Raw genomic sequence first — 15,967 nt, 5'->3', positions numbered from 1 at the left:
GAAAAATATAATGCATGCATCTTCGATCCTTGAAAGGATGGATGAATAAAGAAAGTTGTCTTCCATATGTGGATTCCTTCCCTTAGCGAGAAATCCACTGCATTACAGAAATAGTATCTATGTTCTTGTATAGTGTGCAGCACAAAGGGGATACATTTGCTGTCTTGAGTCAAAAGTCCTGTGCAACACTTTTTTCAATTATAGTTATATATAATTTTGTAATTACTTTTCCTCCCATCCATCTATAGGGAACATCTCTCTGGAGACTCCAAGTTTCAACAGAAGCTTGCAGAAATGAGTAAGTACTTGTGCAAACTATTTCCTTCAGTAGACTATTTCCTTCAGTAGAGAAAGCATCTATTTAGCCAGTTGCTTGAAGACTGATTCAAGATAGTTTCACATACAGATTTGTTCTGGACTAGTGACAAGTCTCACGTGGCAGACCACTCTGAAAAGCGAAGGGACTTCAAAAAGTAGCTTGTGATAAGGCTGCAGGCTGGGTATTATTTTAAAAAATACCCAGCTAATATTCAGCAATGTAAATATCCAAGCATTATGTATCAGGATTGGGAGATGTAACACACATGTTTGACTTCCCCCACCCGCTTACCTTTTCTTGGCTGAAGCACCTCCACTCCCTACAAAACATGGCCATTTTATGGCCTATGGGGTAGGAGGAACAGCAGAGAAACGTCTAGCTAATATCTTCCTCAAGGACCTCTGCAGCTATAGGAAAATAGACATTAGGGGGCCCTGCAGTAGAGACAAGGTGGATGAGGATTCTGGTTGTTGCACATTTAGCACAGAATTCTGATCTCTGTAACAACCAAAGAACCTGAGTTACAGTGGTGCACATATTGGCCTCATGGCAGCATAGCTCACCAAGAAGATGACAGCCACCATATGTCTTTATGATATTCAAATAGAAGGCTTTCAAAAACATTGAAAGCCTTTGAAAGCCTCTTGTTATGCAATGAGGCCTTGTAACTTTCCCATTTTAAAAAAAATTGTCTATTAACTTGTCAAAGGAGGATGTCAGTTTAAATAACTGATGAATTCCCAAGCCTTTCTGTGTCAACACTTTAGTGTCATCCTTGATGCTACTTGTTACTCATTCTGTGATCTCATTCACATGCCTTTGTCTGCAAAAAGAATGTGGTAATGTGTACTAGTTTCTAAGAACAAATGCCCAATTAGCTGCCTGTTTCTTCTCTGCTTTTGATAAATACCATAGAAGCAAAGCAAAGCAAAGAGCAACTATGTTAGAAATTATTATAGCTTTTAACTTTAATGTGATTACTTTGCCTGGTTTTAACCCAGAAAGGCTGACAAAGATAAACAAATGCCTTATTCAAATCCTTCAAAGCCCAGTTCTTCTTGGTGCTCCTTTTGAAGGGAAGCACCAAAGAGCTGCCACCATTTTCCTGCCCAGGCATTCAAAAAAGGTCAGAAGTGGGACTGCAGTGGAAAGAATAGAGGAGGTATAGGTGCTTCTGGGATGGACTACCGTAAGCTTTTGCTGCTCTCTTAGGGGATGGTTCCTTTTTTATATAAGATATAAAGTACATTACTTACTTTGAACTGTGGCTATGTTAACCTAGGGTTTTTGGATCAATTTTTTGACTAAAATTTCTAGACCTATACATGAGTATATACCGTAAACATTCTCTTTGCCACAATTTACATTAACTCTCTTTTAAAATAAATATAATTCTTTTTTCCTCTCTCTAGCATCTACTCGAACCAGGATGCAAAACCAACAACTGAATGATGGAGCTGATGCTTCAACCACTGAACAGAAGTGAACTTCTTCTATCTGAACTCATTAAGTGCACTGCATCCACAATTTCACATGTCCAATAGCTAACTTGGAGTTTTGTGTTCAGTGTTTCATGCAACGAGATGCAGCATGTAAAATTAGCTAGTTAATTTATACATTATTTTTTATAAGTAAATTAATTTGTTAACTTCCCAGTTCAGAATTTTAAAAGATATTTTATTCTACTTCCTGTCTAAAACAGGCATTTTAAATTCTGTAGTGTTTTGTTAAGAAATGCTATTCATGTTAGACTTGATGCACTATTTGCTTACATGTTTCATTAGACATCCCTTCCACACAAAGCACAAGTGCTCATGTAATCATAATTTCCTGCTAAAAAACTGCAACTGTCTTTTTATAATTTTGTATTCAGGCCAACTGATGATTATCCAGTATTGTTTGCTACAGAAGTATCACTCTGTATACTAATAAATATTCCTCCCTTAGGAATTAATAAAAGATTTCCCCCCCAAAAATTGGTAATTGACAGTATAATGACTAATTGAATTATAGAAATGCCATTGAATACTTGTAATATTGCAAGAAAATTTGCCCTTTTCCCATTTTTTTTATCTCTAGGGATGCATCTGTTTACTCCATGGAGATTAGGACAGCAGCTCCACTTTTTGTAATCCTGTTACAATAAAGAAATTTATAATAATATCCAATTATAATAGTGACTTAAAATGTTGACACATTTGCATGGAAAAATACAAATGTGTAATTTAATCGTAAATGCTCACTACAATCCTCATGGTATGGTAGAATATCCCTTAATTTTATAATTAAACAAAATATTGAAGAAAGTATTTATATGCTGCAAACACACCATAATTGAATTAAGAGTGTTATGGAGGATCTTGATCCTCAGTAATTATTACTCCATATAGAACATTTAGTCTGTTTAAGCCCCAAATATCCAATTGTTAGTCCCCAACAGGGGAGACTCATGGAATCAGTGGAACCTACATGAGCGCTGACTTTAGTAAGTTCCCATTGATTCAATGGACACACTCTAGTCAAGATTAACAATGGGATTTAGAACAGAGTACACACTTAAAAACTGCAGAGCACTGCCTGTTTTAAATATGTTGCACATATACCCACAAGAATATATGAAATCATTTGATGTAAAATTGGTTTTAATCGGTAAACAAAGGAAACACATACCTCTGTGCATCTAGCTGAAGAAAGTCCATTTTATATCTGTGTAGTGATCCAAACAGATGCTAACATTCATTCACATTTTTAAATACAGCAGCTGCCCCCAAAGTAGTCCCACAGTGAGTGCTGCTACCATTCTTCTTTAAAAGGCAACTTAGACAGAAATAGAAAATGTGCCTTGATAGCAATTTCCTTTTTAAATAAGCTTGCACCAGTTCTCAGAACTGTTTTTAAAACCGATTTTTGTTTAAGAACCGAACTTGCTTAGAGATTATCTGCAAGTTACCTCTTGAAAAAGATATGTGGAGAGAAACGCTAGAGAAGCAGGGAATCTTTGACCTTCTGTAAGGTATTGGCTTCCATCTCCCATTAACCCCAGCTAACTTGCCTGGTGGTGAGGCATGATTGGAACTGAGTTTCCACATTTGAATTGAGTTTAATCAGGCTCCTCAGCTCCACAATAGATTCCATGTTGAGAAAAGGAAGGATATAAATAAAGTAACAAATAAGGGCAGATAGGAAGAATTTTAGTAGTTGTGGATCAAACCCACTATAGCTGTTCACCTTTATCTGAATAAATTAGATTAATTATGCTTGGTGGAGAGATTTAGACATTTATACGTACTTGGTTCCCCCTTCCGTAAAGACAGAACAGCCAAGCAGCGTATTCTCTATTCATCTTCCAAAGTGGATTGAGACTGAAAAAGCAGGTCTGTAGAGAAGCTGCTGGACAATAGGTGGTGATGCCTGCACTCCTTATGCTGTTACTTTTTCATATTTATAATGCTTAAATACTGACATAAGTAATTGTCTGGATTTAATAGATTGCAACAGACAAGTGGCAAAAGTACTGATCAATTGGAAAGCAGTAAATACAAAAAGGTAATTAGTGATGTTATAATCTGCCAAGAGCTTTTCAAATCAAATATTAAATCTTGTGGATATATGTCTGATTGTTTTGTTAAAAGCTATTATAAAGAGACCTCCTCATCCTCCAGTCACTACAGTTAGTGACTATCTACTTTTGCTAAGCCTCCACGTGCATAAGGCAAGTGGACCTCTTGCTCCATAACAGTATTTAAGACAGATGATATTGTTTCTCTCAAACTCTTAGTGTCTACACATAATTTTAACAATTTCTTATTAGGCTCATTGTCTGGCAAGTAAGTTTGTCATAAATGGCTAAGAGAATTATAGAATTTGCCACATCTAATTCTAAGTTCTCCAACAAGAGAGAGTTTTGGCTGCTAAAAGATTTTGCCACAATACAGCTGACAGAAAACAAAACTTTCTATTTTTAATTTCAGATGCCTTCTTGTCTCTTTTTTTCTGAGAGTTTCAGCAAGCAAGTACTACATATGAAATATCCCTTCATTCATTTATTCAAATATTCATTTGAAAGGCAACCTACATGATTCTGATCAGAGAGAAGGCCTCACCCCAGAGATGACACAGTTTTTTGAGCATGTTTTAACTAAGGCTTTGGCAGTGGGGGAAGTCCACAAACAAAGCAGCAGAAAAGAAGTCAGGTAGCAGTGCATTTTTCCTCCTATCCCTTCTCCATCAACTAAATAGAAAGTGTTCCCTTAGTATGTTCTTGGCAGCAGTTTTACTTCACCACACTATACTATCATCAACATCACTGTTTCTAATTCAAATGCACCAAAGAAAAGTTTCCATTTTCTCCCAAACCAGGACAAATAACTTCAAGGAGAAAAATATTTCACATCCTACCTTAGTATTAAGGGGGAAAGATATTTGATATGTGTTTTTGGGTCCAGTCGCTTGCCATCTCAAACCACAAAGCCGGTGGTTATGATCGCAACCCACACTGCAGTAATATTAGCTTAAACGAGAAGTTCACTTTATGTCCAGACAGTATCTTGGCACTTCAGATTCGGAGCCACAAGCATCCATGCCAAAATAATTTTTTTCCAGTTTGATGCACCAAGTCCTTCCTTCAGTTTTTAAATGCTCCTACCCGACTGGCTTTGCTAATGAAGTTCTTCAAGAGGTCATGGTCCATTTCTGCAAAGCCTGGAGACTGAGTAACTACAGTCAGGTGGTTTATGCAAAATCGGAAGCAAAACTCCTCTAACTCCTAGGAATGAAATAAGTGTTATATTAGTATATCTTCTTAACAACAGGAGTGCTTATGTGGTGGCTATAAGCTAAAAAAAAAAACACCCTTTCTCAGGCACTGCTGCAATAGCTGGGGCTGACACTTAAATTCAAAGCAAATACGATTGTCACAAAACAGTGGTCCAAACAATAATAAACTACTGATTGGACAGGCAAACAGATGGAGAAAATACATGTGATTCACTGTACATCATAAGCAAATCTCACATGCAAATATTGGACAGGCTTTTTCTTATACATATACGTCACTGCTGTGTGCTTTCATGTCGTTTCGGACTTATGGCAACCCTACCTCAGGGCTTACTGGCGCTGAGAGGATGTGATTCATCCAAGGTCATATAATCCTAGTGGGAAGAGACCCTAAGGGCCATCCAGTCCAACCCCATTCTGCCATGCAGGAACTCACAATCAAAGCACCCCCTGACAGATGACCATCCAGCCACTGTTTAAAAACCTCCAAAGAAGGAGACTCCATCACTCTCTGAGGGAGTGTATTACACTGTCAAACAGCTCTTACTGTCAGGAAGTTCCTCCTAATGTTGAGGTGGAATCTCTTTTCCTGTAGCTGGCATCCACTGTTCCTGGTCCTATTCTCTGGAGTTGCAGAAAACAAACTTGCTCCATCCTCAATGTGACACCCCTTCAAATACATAAACAGGGCTATCGTCTCACCTCTTAACCATCTCTTTTCCAGGCTAAACATCCCCAGCTCCCTAAGTCATTCCTCATAGGGCATGGTTTCCAGACCCTTCACCATTTTAGTTGCCCTCCTTTGGACACTCTCCAGCTTCTCAACATCCTTTTTGAATTGTGGCACCCAGAACTGGACACAGTATTCCAGGTTAGGCCTGACCAAAGCAGAATAGAGTGGCACTATTACTTCCCTTGATCTAGACACCATACTTCTATTGATGCAGCCTAGAACTACATTGGCCTTTTTAGCTATTGCATCACACTATTGACTCATATTCGACTTGTGGTCTACTAGGACTACTAGATCCCTTTTACATGTAGCCTTGTTAAGCCAGGTGTCCCCCATCCTATATCTATACATTTCATTTTTTCTGCCTAAGTGCAGTCAGTACCTTACATTTCTCCCTGTTGAACTTCATTTTGTTAGTTTTGGCCCAGTTTTCTAGTCCGCTAAGGTCATTTTGAATGTTGATCCTCTCCTCTTGGGTATTAGCTACTCCTCCTAATGTGGTGTCATCTGCAGATTTGATAAGCAGGCCCTCTGTTCTTTCATCCAAGTCATTTATGCCTATTGACATAAAGATGAGGCCACACCACTGGCCTCTGATCCCATTAAGTCACCTGGAAGCTCTGGACTGAAAACAGAGGAAGCAAAGCCCAAGCGCTTCCACTTTTGTTGGGCTAGATCAGGGGTCGGCAACCCCCGGCCGGATCCGGCCCAGCGAGGCAGCAGGACCAGCCCCAGCCCGGTCCTGCCGCTGCTTAGGGATGACTCCTTCTCGGCCCATGCGGCCCCAGGCCTCCCTCCAGAGAGAGAGGCCTGGGGCCACAAGGGCTGTGGGGGAGCCTGTGTAGGTTTGCTTATTCCCTGGTTGGGGCCCAGATTTTGCCTTGGCTGCAGGCCGGGTGGTGCTCCTCCTCCTCCTCCTCCGCACGCTCCCGCAGCGGCCACCCGCCTCCTCCTCCCTCATCTCCTTTCCTTTTGTGGGCCGCCCTCTTCCTCCTCCTCCTTTTTTTTCGCACGCACATGGCGCACGGCCCACCTATCTCCTCCTTCTTTGCGCTGGCCCGCGGGCGCTTCTGCGCACTCCCTTGTAGCGCCGAGCGCAGCGCAGGGCTAATGAGCAGGACTTCCTCCTCTGAGGCTGGGGCTGAACAGCCTGCTCCTTCTCCAGGCTGGAGCCTGTGAGAGCTGGCAGGGGGCTGGGCTGTTCCAGCCCCAGTCTGCTCTCATTGGCCGGCCAGCCGCAGGAGGAGGAGCTCCTCCTCTGTTGGGCCGGGCTGCAGCCAGAGAGCAAAGGAAAGGGCCATTTCCTTTGCCCTTTTTTGGCGCCAGGGAGGAGGAGGAGGAGGAAGATGAGGAGGAAGAAGAGGAGGTGGGTGCCCATTTACAGTATTTATTTTGGTTAAGTGTGCTGTTTTTAAAGTGCATTTTTTCCAGTATTTATTTTATTTTAATTAAATGTGTTTTTAAAGTGCATTTTTTCCAGTATTTATTTTTATTAAGTATATTTTTAAAGTGTATTTTTTCCAGTTTTTATTTTTATTAAATGAATTTTTAAAGTGTATTTTTTGCAGTATTTATTTTTAAGTGTATTTTTAAAGTGTATTTTGATCATGCCTAAGAAGCATGCATTTATATTTACATTTTTTAAAAATCATCAATTTTTTCGCGTGTCCTCCATTTTAATAAATGTGCCGTACATTTGAAAATGTTGTCCTACATTTGTCCCGGTTTGGGGGTCCTGACTTATGGCAACCCTAAGCCCGTGGAGGCGGAGGCCACTTCCGCGGGCTCCTTCTCGGCCCATGCGGCCCCAGGCCTCCCTCCAGAGAGAGAGGCCTGGGCTGCAAGGGCCATGGGGGAGCCCGCGGAGGCGGCCTGCCCAAGCCCTTCCCTTCAGCCTCCCTCCCCTTTGGCTAAAAGCCCCGTCCCCGGCACGTGGCCCTGCCCCCAGAGGGTGGAAGCTCCACCCCTGGCATGCGACCCCGCCCCCGGAGGGTGGAAGCTCCCCCCAGCTTCGGCCCCCCAGTTGTCTGAGGGACAGCAACCCGGCACCCGGCTCAAAAAGGTTGCCTACCCCTGGGCTAGATCAATGGTGCCCGATCTTTGGCCCTTTATTTGTTTTGGATCTCCCAGAAGCCCCAATCAACATGGGGACCAGTCAGGAATTATGGAAGCTGAAATCCAAATTATCTGCAGGAACAAAGGTTGGGAAACACTGAGTTAGATAACTGACCGTCTCCCTCAAGAATGAAAAATATGACAGGCATTCATAGTGCTTCATCTGCAGTGTTTGGGTTTTTTTCTTTCGTTTTTTGCAGTCATCACTACAGGCACGTAGTATTAAAGCCACACTGAAGATGGATGATTGAGGCTAAGACAACAAGGGGTAAGATTTGAAGGAGCATCTTCCTAATTAACCAACTCATCACAAAGCATTTCCAATGTAAACAATACTCAAGCATCTCAAATCTGAGCAGGTAATGCAAACACATTCCCCATACCTTAGCTTCATACTTGACGGCAGCTGAAAGAAGGGCAATTGCATTATCCTCAGAAATACCCTGTTTGATGGTTTGTTGGCAAAGCCGTTTCAGTCGATTTTCACCATAAAACGTTGCCAAGTCTAGCAGACCTACCAGGAATAATAATAGGAATAATAATAATAGGAATAATAATAATAATAATAATAATAATAATAAAACTCATTAAAAGGTGATAGGCAGGGTAGGCGGAAAAGAAACAGAATACTTTCCCCCCAGTAACACATCAGTACAAAAACTACTATGGAAAAAATATGAGGAAATTTTAAATTAGGAAGCGATGTCATAACATAAGGTGTTATGTGTGGTGGGGACTTCCCTCCCCTGCTCCAATTCAATGACGCATTACAGACTGCCCTAAAGCGGGTGGTCTGCCGCCGCCGCCATTAGCTATGCTGAGAAGCCCCCGTGGCCAGACCGCGAGGCTTCCTGGCGCAGCTAAAAGGAGCGCTGAAATGGCGCTCCTTTTTGGCCCCCAGAAGTGGCGCCGCAAGGTGTGAGGCACACACTCGCGGCGTCACTTCCGCTGCGCCACGTCCGGACGCTATGCGTCTGAGACGTAAATATGGCGGCGCCTGTGTGGACGAGCGCCACCATTTACTACGCACTCTGGGCATCCTAGGAACAGGGCCGGTTAGGAAGGTGAGACCCTTCCTAACCCTAGGACGCGTGAAGCGCGTAGTAAATGGCGGTGTGTAATGCGCCAATGACCACTAGAGAACTTTAAAACAGGATTACAAATTAATGGGAAATGTTTTAAGCTAACACATTTACTTAGAAAGCAGCACACTGGTGATTATTAGATGCACGCAACAGCACTTGCTCTTGCCATCATGCTTGTTTACCACCATCCTGCCAGACACTTCTTGGAAAGTCAGACTCCCAGACCAAAGGTGTGATCCAGCAAGGTAATACTTTTTAAACATCTTACTCAAGCTACACTCTGACACTTAGTAGCTTGCCCATCTCCATGTACTGTTAAGGTCTGACAGTTTATGTTTTTTACCCACTTATATATGTACTTCCAAGACGCCTGTTGACTTATGGTGACCCCATGAATTTCACAGGGTTTTCTTAGGCAAGGAACACTCAAGAGTTGGTTTAATAATGGTATATATTCAATAAATAAATTTCATTTTCCCCAGTTACCTATAGCATCCTCAGGAGCGAGACTGATGCTGTCTGTGTAAAGATATTCCAGAAAGGCTCGGTAAACAGGATATGAGAATTCACTTATTTCTATAATTTCATCATTATTATTGTTCAGCACTGATCGGAAATGCTCACACCTGAAGAAGTGCAGACCAAAGCATGTTGAATTATGACACTGACACAGAATTTTATATGCAATTTTTGTGTCGATTAAGAAAAAACATTAAAGGATGAAAAGGATAAAAGCAATGATTAATACATGCAAAAAATGACAGCTACAAACAAAGATTTTCCTAATATCTAGTTTTTATTGTGCGCAGTTTTGTGACATTGAGCGAGTCATCTCTGTTCTGGAAGGGAAAAAGAAAGGAAGCACACAATAGTTGTGGAGTGAGTTTAAATATATCCTGTTTTTGTGCACAAACAAGCAACTCAGTACTTGCAGAGCCAAATACACCTAACAGTTTACAGTGCAACTTTTTGTTGCTGTTAACTGCCTTTGCATCCATCTTGACCCATGGTGATCCTATGGATGAGACATCTCCAGGCCCCCTTGTCCTCTACTGCTCTGTCCAGCTCCTGCAAATTCATATTCATGGTCTTATTACTAAAGTCCATCCATCTAGCATGTGGCCTTCCTCTTTTTCTACTTCCTGCCACCTTTTGTAACATTATTGTCTTTCCCAACGATTCATGCCTTCTCATGATGTGTACAAAGTATGACAGCCTAAGTCTTGTCATTTTGGCTTCTAGAGACATTTCTGGCTTGATCTGCTCTAGGATCCATTCATTTGTCCTTTTGGCTGTCCGTGGAATCCTCAGCACTCTTCTCCAGCACCACATCTATTCTTAACTATCCAGCTTTCATTTCCATACATGGTAATATGGAATGCAGTGGCTTGTATGATTCTGACTTTTGTGTTAAGTTGTATGTCTCTTTGCATTTTAGGATCTTTACTAGTTCTTCCAGAGCCACAACCCCCCATTCTTAATTTTCTTCTGATTTCCTAGCTGCAGTCCCCATTCCAATCAATGTGCAACTATAAGATGTTAAAACGTAACGTTGACTTCATTCTGTATCTGACAAGTTGTTCTAAATCATTGATATGATGTTGTGCATTATATTACTGGCATGTGCAGTTGGTGAATAAACCCTTTTCTCTGTTTAGTAGGAGGAAAATGATATAGGCCTCCAGCTGAAACATGCATATGGTGCAAGTTGTCGTTTGGTATGGAGAGTGGAGTTGTACATTAAGGGCAACTAAAGGGATGAGCTACCCCTCAATCTTTTTAGTAGGACGTTCCTAACAAAGCATTTTGATCCTATTCTAAACTATGGATGAGGGCAGAGGACCTGTTTTTTACCCACATACAACTATACACAGACCTATGTAACTTTTTTTTTTTTTTTTTTTTTTGCAGTCTGCATGCCAATCCCTCACTTGTAAGACTCGTGTGTGCAACTTAAGGGAAACTGCACATGTTACCTTATCTCCCACCTTATGATTTCCACAGTGTAAACAGGAAAGTCCTCTTCTTCCTTTAATGGTTGTGTAGAAGAAGGAATTCCAGCAAGTGTAATTTGTTACCTGATTGTGTGACAAGTAATATCTGCTGAAATTCCCTCTTCTGCCCAAACATTAAAAGAACAGAAGCCCTCTCTAGTTTTCTGCCTGGCTATCCTACTATGATACCAAGTATGTCAGGTCAATGTATGAAGTAGTACTACTGCAACACAAAATACTGTATTTTCCGGCATATAAGATGACTGGCGTATAAGACAACCCCCAATTTTTCCAGTTAAAATATAGTTTGGGACATACTCACCATATAAGACTACCCCTCTTCCAATGCACACCAAATAAATTTTTTTAAAAACATCAGATTTGATTTCAATATGGTAATTTTAATTCAAATCCTTATGACATGCAGGTACTTAGCAGTAAAACTTGTTGTATACAAAGCCTGCTTGGATTGGTCAGTTCTCCCTATCTGCCCAGCCCTCCTTGTCTCTAAGATGATCAGAGTGGTAGCACAAACACGGCTTTTTTTCCATACCCTGGGCATCTCAGACACTTACAACTTGCTCCGCCCTTCACTTACACCTTCCCGGTGAGGCGCCCCCTCATCTTGTCATCAGGATCGCGTTAAGTCACTTCTTTCCATGAATCCTGATGAGTGGATTTTCTTCTACTGTACTTGTACAGCGCCACCCTTGCTGCTTTCATACGGTCGCCACATAATAATAATAATAATAATAATATGTTTTATTTATAGACCGCTATTCCGCGATGATCATAGCGGTGTACAGTAAAATCGTTAATACAATAAAAATACAGTTAAAGGAGGGAGAAGTCTCATCCTTCAGGCAGTCCAAGATGTTGCTGGTCTGCCTGATGGCTCCCTCTGAGGCCGAGATGACAGTTGAGGAGGGAGGGGCCTCTTCCTTCAGACAGTCCCTGATGTTGCTGGGTCTGCCTGATGGCTCCCTCTGTGGTCACATATGGCGGGGATGTGACCGTGGCCATTTTTGAGCTCCCCCCACCATATGCGGTTACTACAGATTCTCAAGTTCAGCTCAGAGGTTTCAGCCCTATAAGACGACACCCGGTGTATAAGACGACCCCTGACTTTTGAGAAGATTTTCATGGGTTAAAAAGTAGTCTTATATGCCAGAAAATACAGTAGTTGGAACTCCATAAACCTGTTACACTAATAAATAATTGATTCAACTGAGCCAAGCACAAGTAAAATGGCAGTTTTGGATATGGGAAATTATTCACTTATGTCAGTGATGGTGAACCTTTTTAGGTTTGCGTGCCAGGGGGCGGGGCTTCGGCCCCCTGGGATGGGGCTGCGTGCTGGGGCATGGCTTCTGGAACAGGGGGTGTGGCTTCCACCCTCTATGGGCAGATCTTCCACACTCTGGGCGGGGCTCTTCCCCTGCCTTTTTCCCAGCCCCCAGCTGTCTCTCAGAGACAGCTGGAGGCCAGCAAAGGCCCATGAGGGGGAGGAGCCATGGGCAGGGCCCCAGTCCTCCTCTTCCCAAACCTTTCTTCGCCCCAAAGGGCTCTCTAAGCTCCCTGAGGAGGCGGCACTGGCGCGCGCCGGTCACTCCTCCTCTCCCCGCCTTTTTCCCGGCCTCTAGCTCTCTTGAAGAGGCAGCTGGGGGCTGGGAAAAGGCTGTGAGGAGGAGCCAGAGGCGCGCTCCTCTGGCTCCTTCTCCGGAGTGTCCTTTTCTGGCTTCCAGCTGTCTCCGAGAGACAGATGGAGGCCAGGAAAAGGCAGGGAGGGGGAGGAACGGGCACACGCGTGCCTCTTCCGCCTTCTCCCTCACCCCGTGCCCGAGGAAATGGCAGAATGTGCCACTTTCGGCATGCGTGCAGTGGGTTCGCCATCACTGACTTATGTTTTAGAAAGGTGGAAAATAATACAGCAAATGTTAAGAAAATGTGGACGACAACACTCAGAACCACTAAATTAATATCTTAGTGCCAAAACACACTACAGAAATAATCCAGTTTGAGACAGCTTTAACTGCCCTGGATCAATGCTAGGGAATTCTGGGAATTGTAGTTTTGTGAGATATTTAGCCTTCTCTGCCAGAGACCTCTGGTGTCACAACAAACTACAGTTCCCAGATTCCCTAGCACTGAGCCAGGGCAGTTAAAGCAATCTCAAAATGGATTATTTCTGAAGTGTGTTTTGGACTTTAGCACCAAGGCAAACCAAACCAAACGGTTTATCAGAAAGGCAGATAAAAAGGTGGGAGTACAGTGTTAATTCTGTACCTAATCTTGAGAAGGATTTTATGAACATGAATGTATTTTCCATCCACTTGAAACCTCAAATCTGCATTATCTGGGTTGTCAAATTCCTTCTTCATTGATTGAGCTACTGTTAAATGGTCATCAGGTTCTAAAAGAAAAGACATCAAGGAATACACATTTCAAATGTTGACTCTTACATCCTTCTAATATTACATGAACGTAAAGAAAATAAAGAAAAACAAGCAAGGAGTAGTATTTCACCCAATATACATTAACAGAAACACCATGCTTGTACAAAGGAACTCTCCAACTAGAGCACAGCACAAGGGATGGAGGTGGGGACACAAGAATAGCACTTCAGTTAGTATTCTTGTCTGCGCAGCACATTAACTGAATTCAACCACATCAGCATTTCTTTTTGTAACAGGAATTGTCTAGTCTGGCTTAACCACATCCTCTTTTATCATATATCCCAGGGGTAGGCAACTTGCGGCCTGTGGGCCGGATGCGGCCCGGCGAGGCCTTGGAACCAGCACCAGCCCGGTCCTGCCACCGATTGCCACCGGGGCCTTTGGGGGGCAATTGTCTATAGAAGCCTCAGAAACATGCATTTATATTAACATTTTTTTAAAAATCAGCAAATTTTTTTCGCGTGTCCTCCATTTTTTTTAAAAAAGTGTCTTCCATTTGAAAATTTTGTCCTACATTTGTCCTGGTTTATTTATATATTTAATTTATTTTAAAAAATTATTTAATTATTTATTTTTTGGTTTCGGCCCCCCAGTTGTCTGAGGGACAGCAACCCGGCCCCCGGCTCAAAAAGATTGCCTACCCCTGATATATCCAAATAGAAGTTCTCATTGTTTATACCACTGTGGTATTTTTTTAGGAAGTGGCCATGTTAGTCTCTTTCAAGATGAAACCGAGAAGGGGAGGGGGGGGATGTGACAGCACCTTTAAGATTAACAGTTTTTTTTTTAAATGTTAGCATGAACTTTTGTTGATATAAACCTTCTTTGGGTTTACAACATCTGAAGTACTATTTGGCCACTCTGTACTGCAGCTGAAGAAGTGGGTTTATATCCACAAAAGCTTGTGCTAAAATAAAAACCTGTTAATCTTAAAGGTGCTGCCATATTTCTTTTTTTTCCCTCCCCTTGCCTCCAGTTTATGCCATCTGTCCCAGTCTCTAGTCTAAAAAGCTGAAGAGTGGAATCAATTGTATATACAGTCACCCCTCCTACTGTGCGGATTTGGGATCCATGCTCTTGAATATACGCGGAGGGGTGACCTCCGATGTTTGCAATGGCGCACGCGCCCAGTGCATGTGCCCTTGCCACAAACACGGGGGCACACTCCATGCAAACCTATGGGGCTTGAATAAGTGTGAGCCTACGTTTTTGCAGTGGGGAGGGGGGGATCTGGAGCAGATCCCCTGGAAAATGGAAGGCCAACTGTAGTTAGAATCCCATCAGAAAGCTTATCTGTTATTAGACTGAATTTTATAGCGGATGAGAAAGAGGCAGCCACTAAGTGTCCTGGAAATAAGAAGGTGATAGAAACAGCAAGGAGCCAATTCACATATGTTTTATGGGTGGTCATTTCAGCTAGCACAAGTAGCCTTGTACATGCAGAAAGAATCTGCTTTACTAAAATAATAAAAAAGTTTTTTTTATTTCTATCCCGCTTTTTGCCAGGCAATCAAAGCGGTGTACAACAGGTTAAAACACATCCATATATACACAATGCCCCCCCTTAAAACAAGATTAACTACATATTAAAACCGACTAAGCTAAATAAAAATCATCACGGGCAGAGTTCACTGGATGGGAAGTCTTATTTGTGGCCGAGTATTTTATTCCAGGAAGGCCTGCCGGAAGAGATCCGTCTTAATGGCCGTTTTAAAGCTCTCTAGATTGGTGATTTGACGGATCTCGTCCGGTAGGCCATTCCATAAATTGGGAGCGGCTGCAGAGAATGTCCTCTGGGAGGCTGCCATCAACCTGGTCTTTAAGGGCTGTAATAAATTCCTCCCAGAGGACCTGAATGTACGGGGCGGACTATATGGAAGCAGGCGATCCCTTAGATAGGTTGGGCCCAAGCCATGTAGGGCTTTAAAGGTGATAACCAACACCCTGTACTGTGCCTGGAAACTAATAGGCAGCCAGTGGAGTGATTTCAATATTGGTGTTATGCGAACACAGTCCTTTGAGGGGAGCATGAGCCCCTCTAGGACTGGAGGTTGCAGCCCAATCCCTGGTTTGGGGGCCCCTACCATAAGTACCTCCGTTTTGTCTGGATTCAACTTGAGTTTGTTTTCCCTCATCCAATCCATTACTGCCTGAAGACACTGGTTGAGGGGAGAGATGCCATCTGTCGTCGTCGCTGATGACCGAGACATGGAGAAATCTATTTGGGTGTCATCAGCATATTGATAACACCCGGCCCCATATCCATGGATGATTTCTCCCAGTGGCTTCATATAGATGTTAAATAGCATCGGGGACAGGATGGCACCTTGAGGGACACCACAATTAAGCTCTGTTTTTGAAGAGTGACTGTCCCCGAGCATCACCCTCTGGAACCTGCCCGAGAGGAAGGAGCGGAACCACTGCAAAGCAGCGCCTCCAATTCCTAACTCTCTTACTCCAGATAATATATGGCACCTCTTTTTGGATTC

The 15,967-nt window shown here is 42.6% G+C and overlaps 2 protein-coding genes across 5 annotated transcripts in view; one reads left to right on the top strand and one right to left on the bottom strand.

Moving 5' to 3' along the window:
* The window catches only part of LOC149313391 (retinoblastoma-associated protein-like), an 89,576-nt gene extending 85,647 nt beyond the window's left edge, over positions 1–3,929 (top strand). For all 3 annotated transcript variants that reach the window (XM_089519033.1, XM_089519031.1, XM_089519030.1), the window contains 2 exons: positions 249–298; positions 1,732–3,929. In XM_089519033.1, the coding sequence (XP_089375159.1) occupies positions 249–298; positions 1,732–1,805 (124 nt within the window). In that variant the 3' untranslated portion in view covers positions 1,806–3,929. The remainder of the gene's footprint in view (positions 1–248; positions 299–1,731) is intronic.
* A 76-nt stretch (positions 3,930–4,005) lies between these two features.
* LOC149313390 (RCC1 and BTB domain-containing protein 2) overlaps positions 4,006–15,967 on the bottom strand; it is a 34,642-nt gene continuing 22,680 nt past the window's right edge. For both annotated transcript variants that reach the window (XM_089519034.1, XM_089519035.1), the window contains 4 exons: positions 13,309–13,435; positions 9,515–9,654; positions 8,327–8,457; positions 4,006–5,084 (listed from right to left, as the gene is read on the bottom strand). In XM_089519034.1, coding sequence (XP_089375160.1) covers positions 4,944–5,084; positions 8,327–8,457; positions 9,515–9,654; positions 13,309–13,435 — 539 coding nt within the window. In that variant the 3' untranslated portion in view covers positions 4,006–4,943. The remainder of the gene's footprint in view (positions 5,085–8,326; positions 8,458–9,514; positions 9,655–13,308; positions 13,436–15,967) is intronic.

The sequence above is a fragment of the Sceloporus occidentalis genome, unplaced genomic scaffold (genome assembly GCF_023333645.1).
Source record: "Sceloporus occidentalis isolate IW3139 unplaced genomic scaffold, rSceOcc1.0.p SCAF_4, whole genome shotgun sequence".
Lineage (NCBI taxonomy): Eukaryota > Metazoa > Chordata > Lepidosauria > Squamata > Phrynosomatidae > Sceloporus > Sceloporus occidentalis.
Note: the sequence above shows the minus strand (reverse complement) of the source record. Positions and strands in the feature narration are given on the sequence as shown.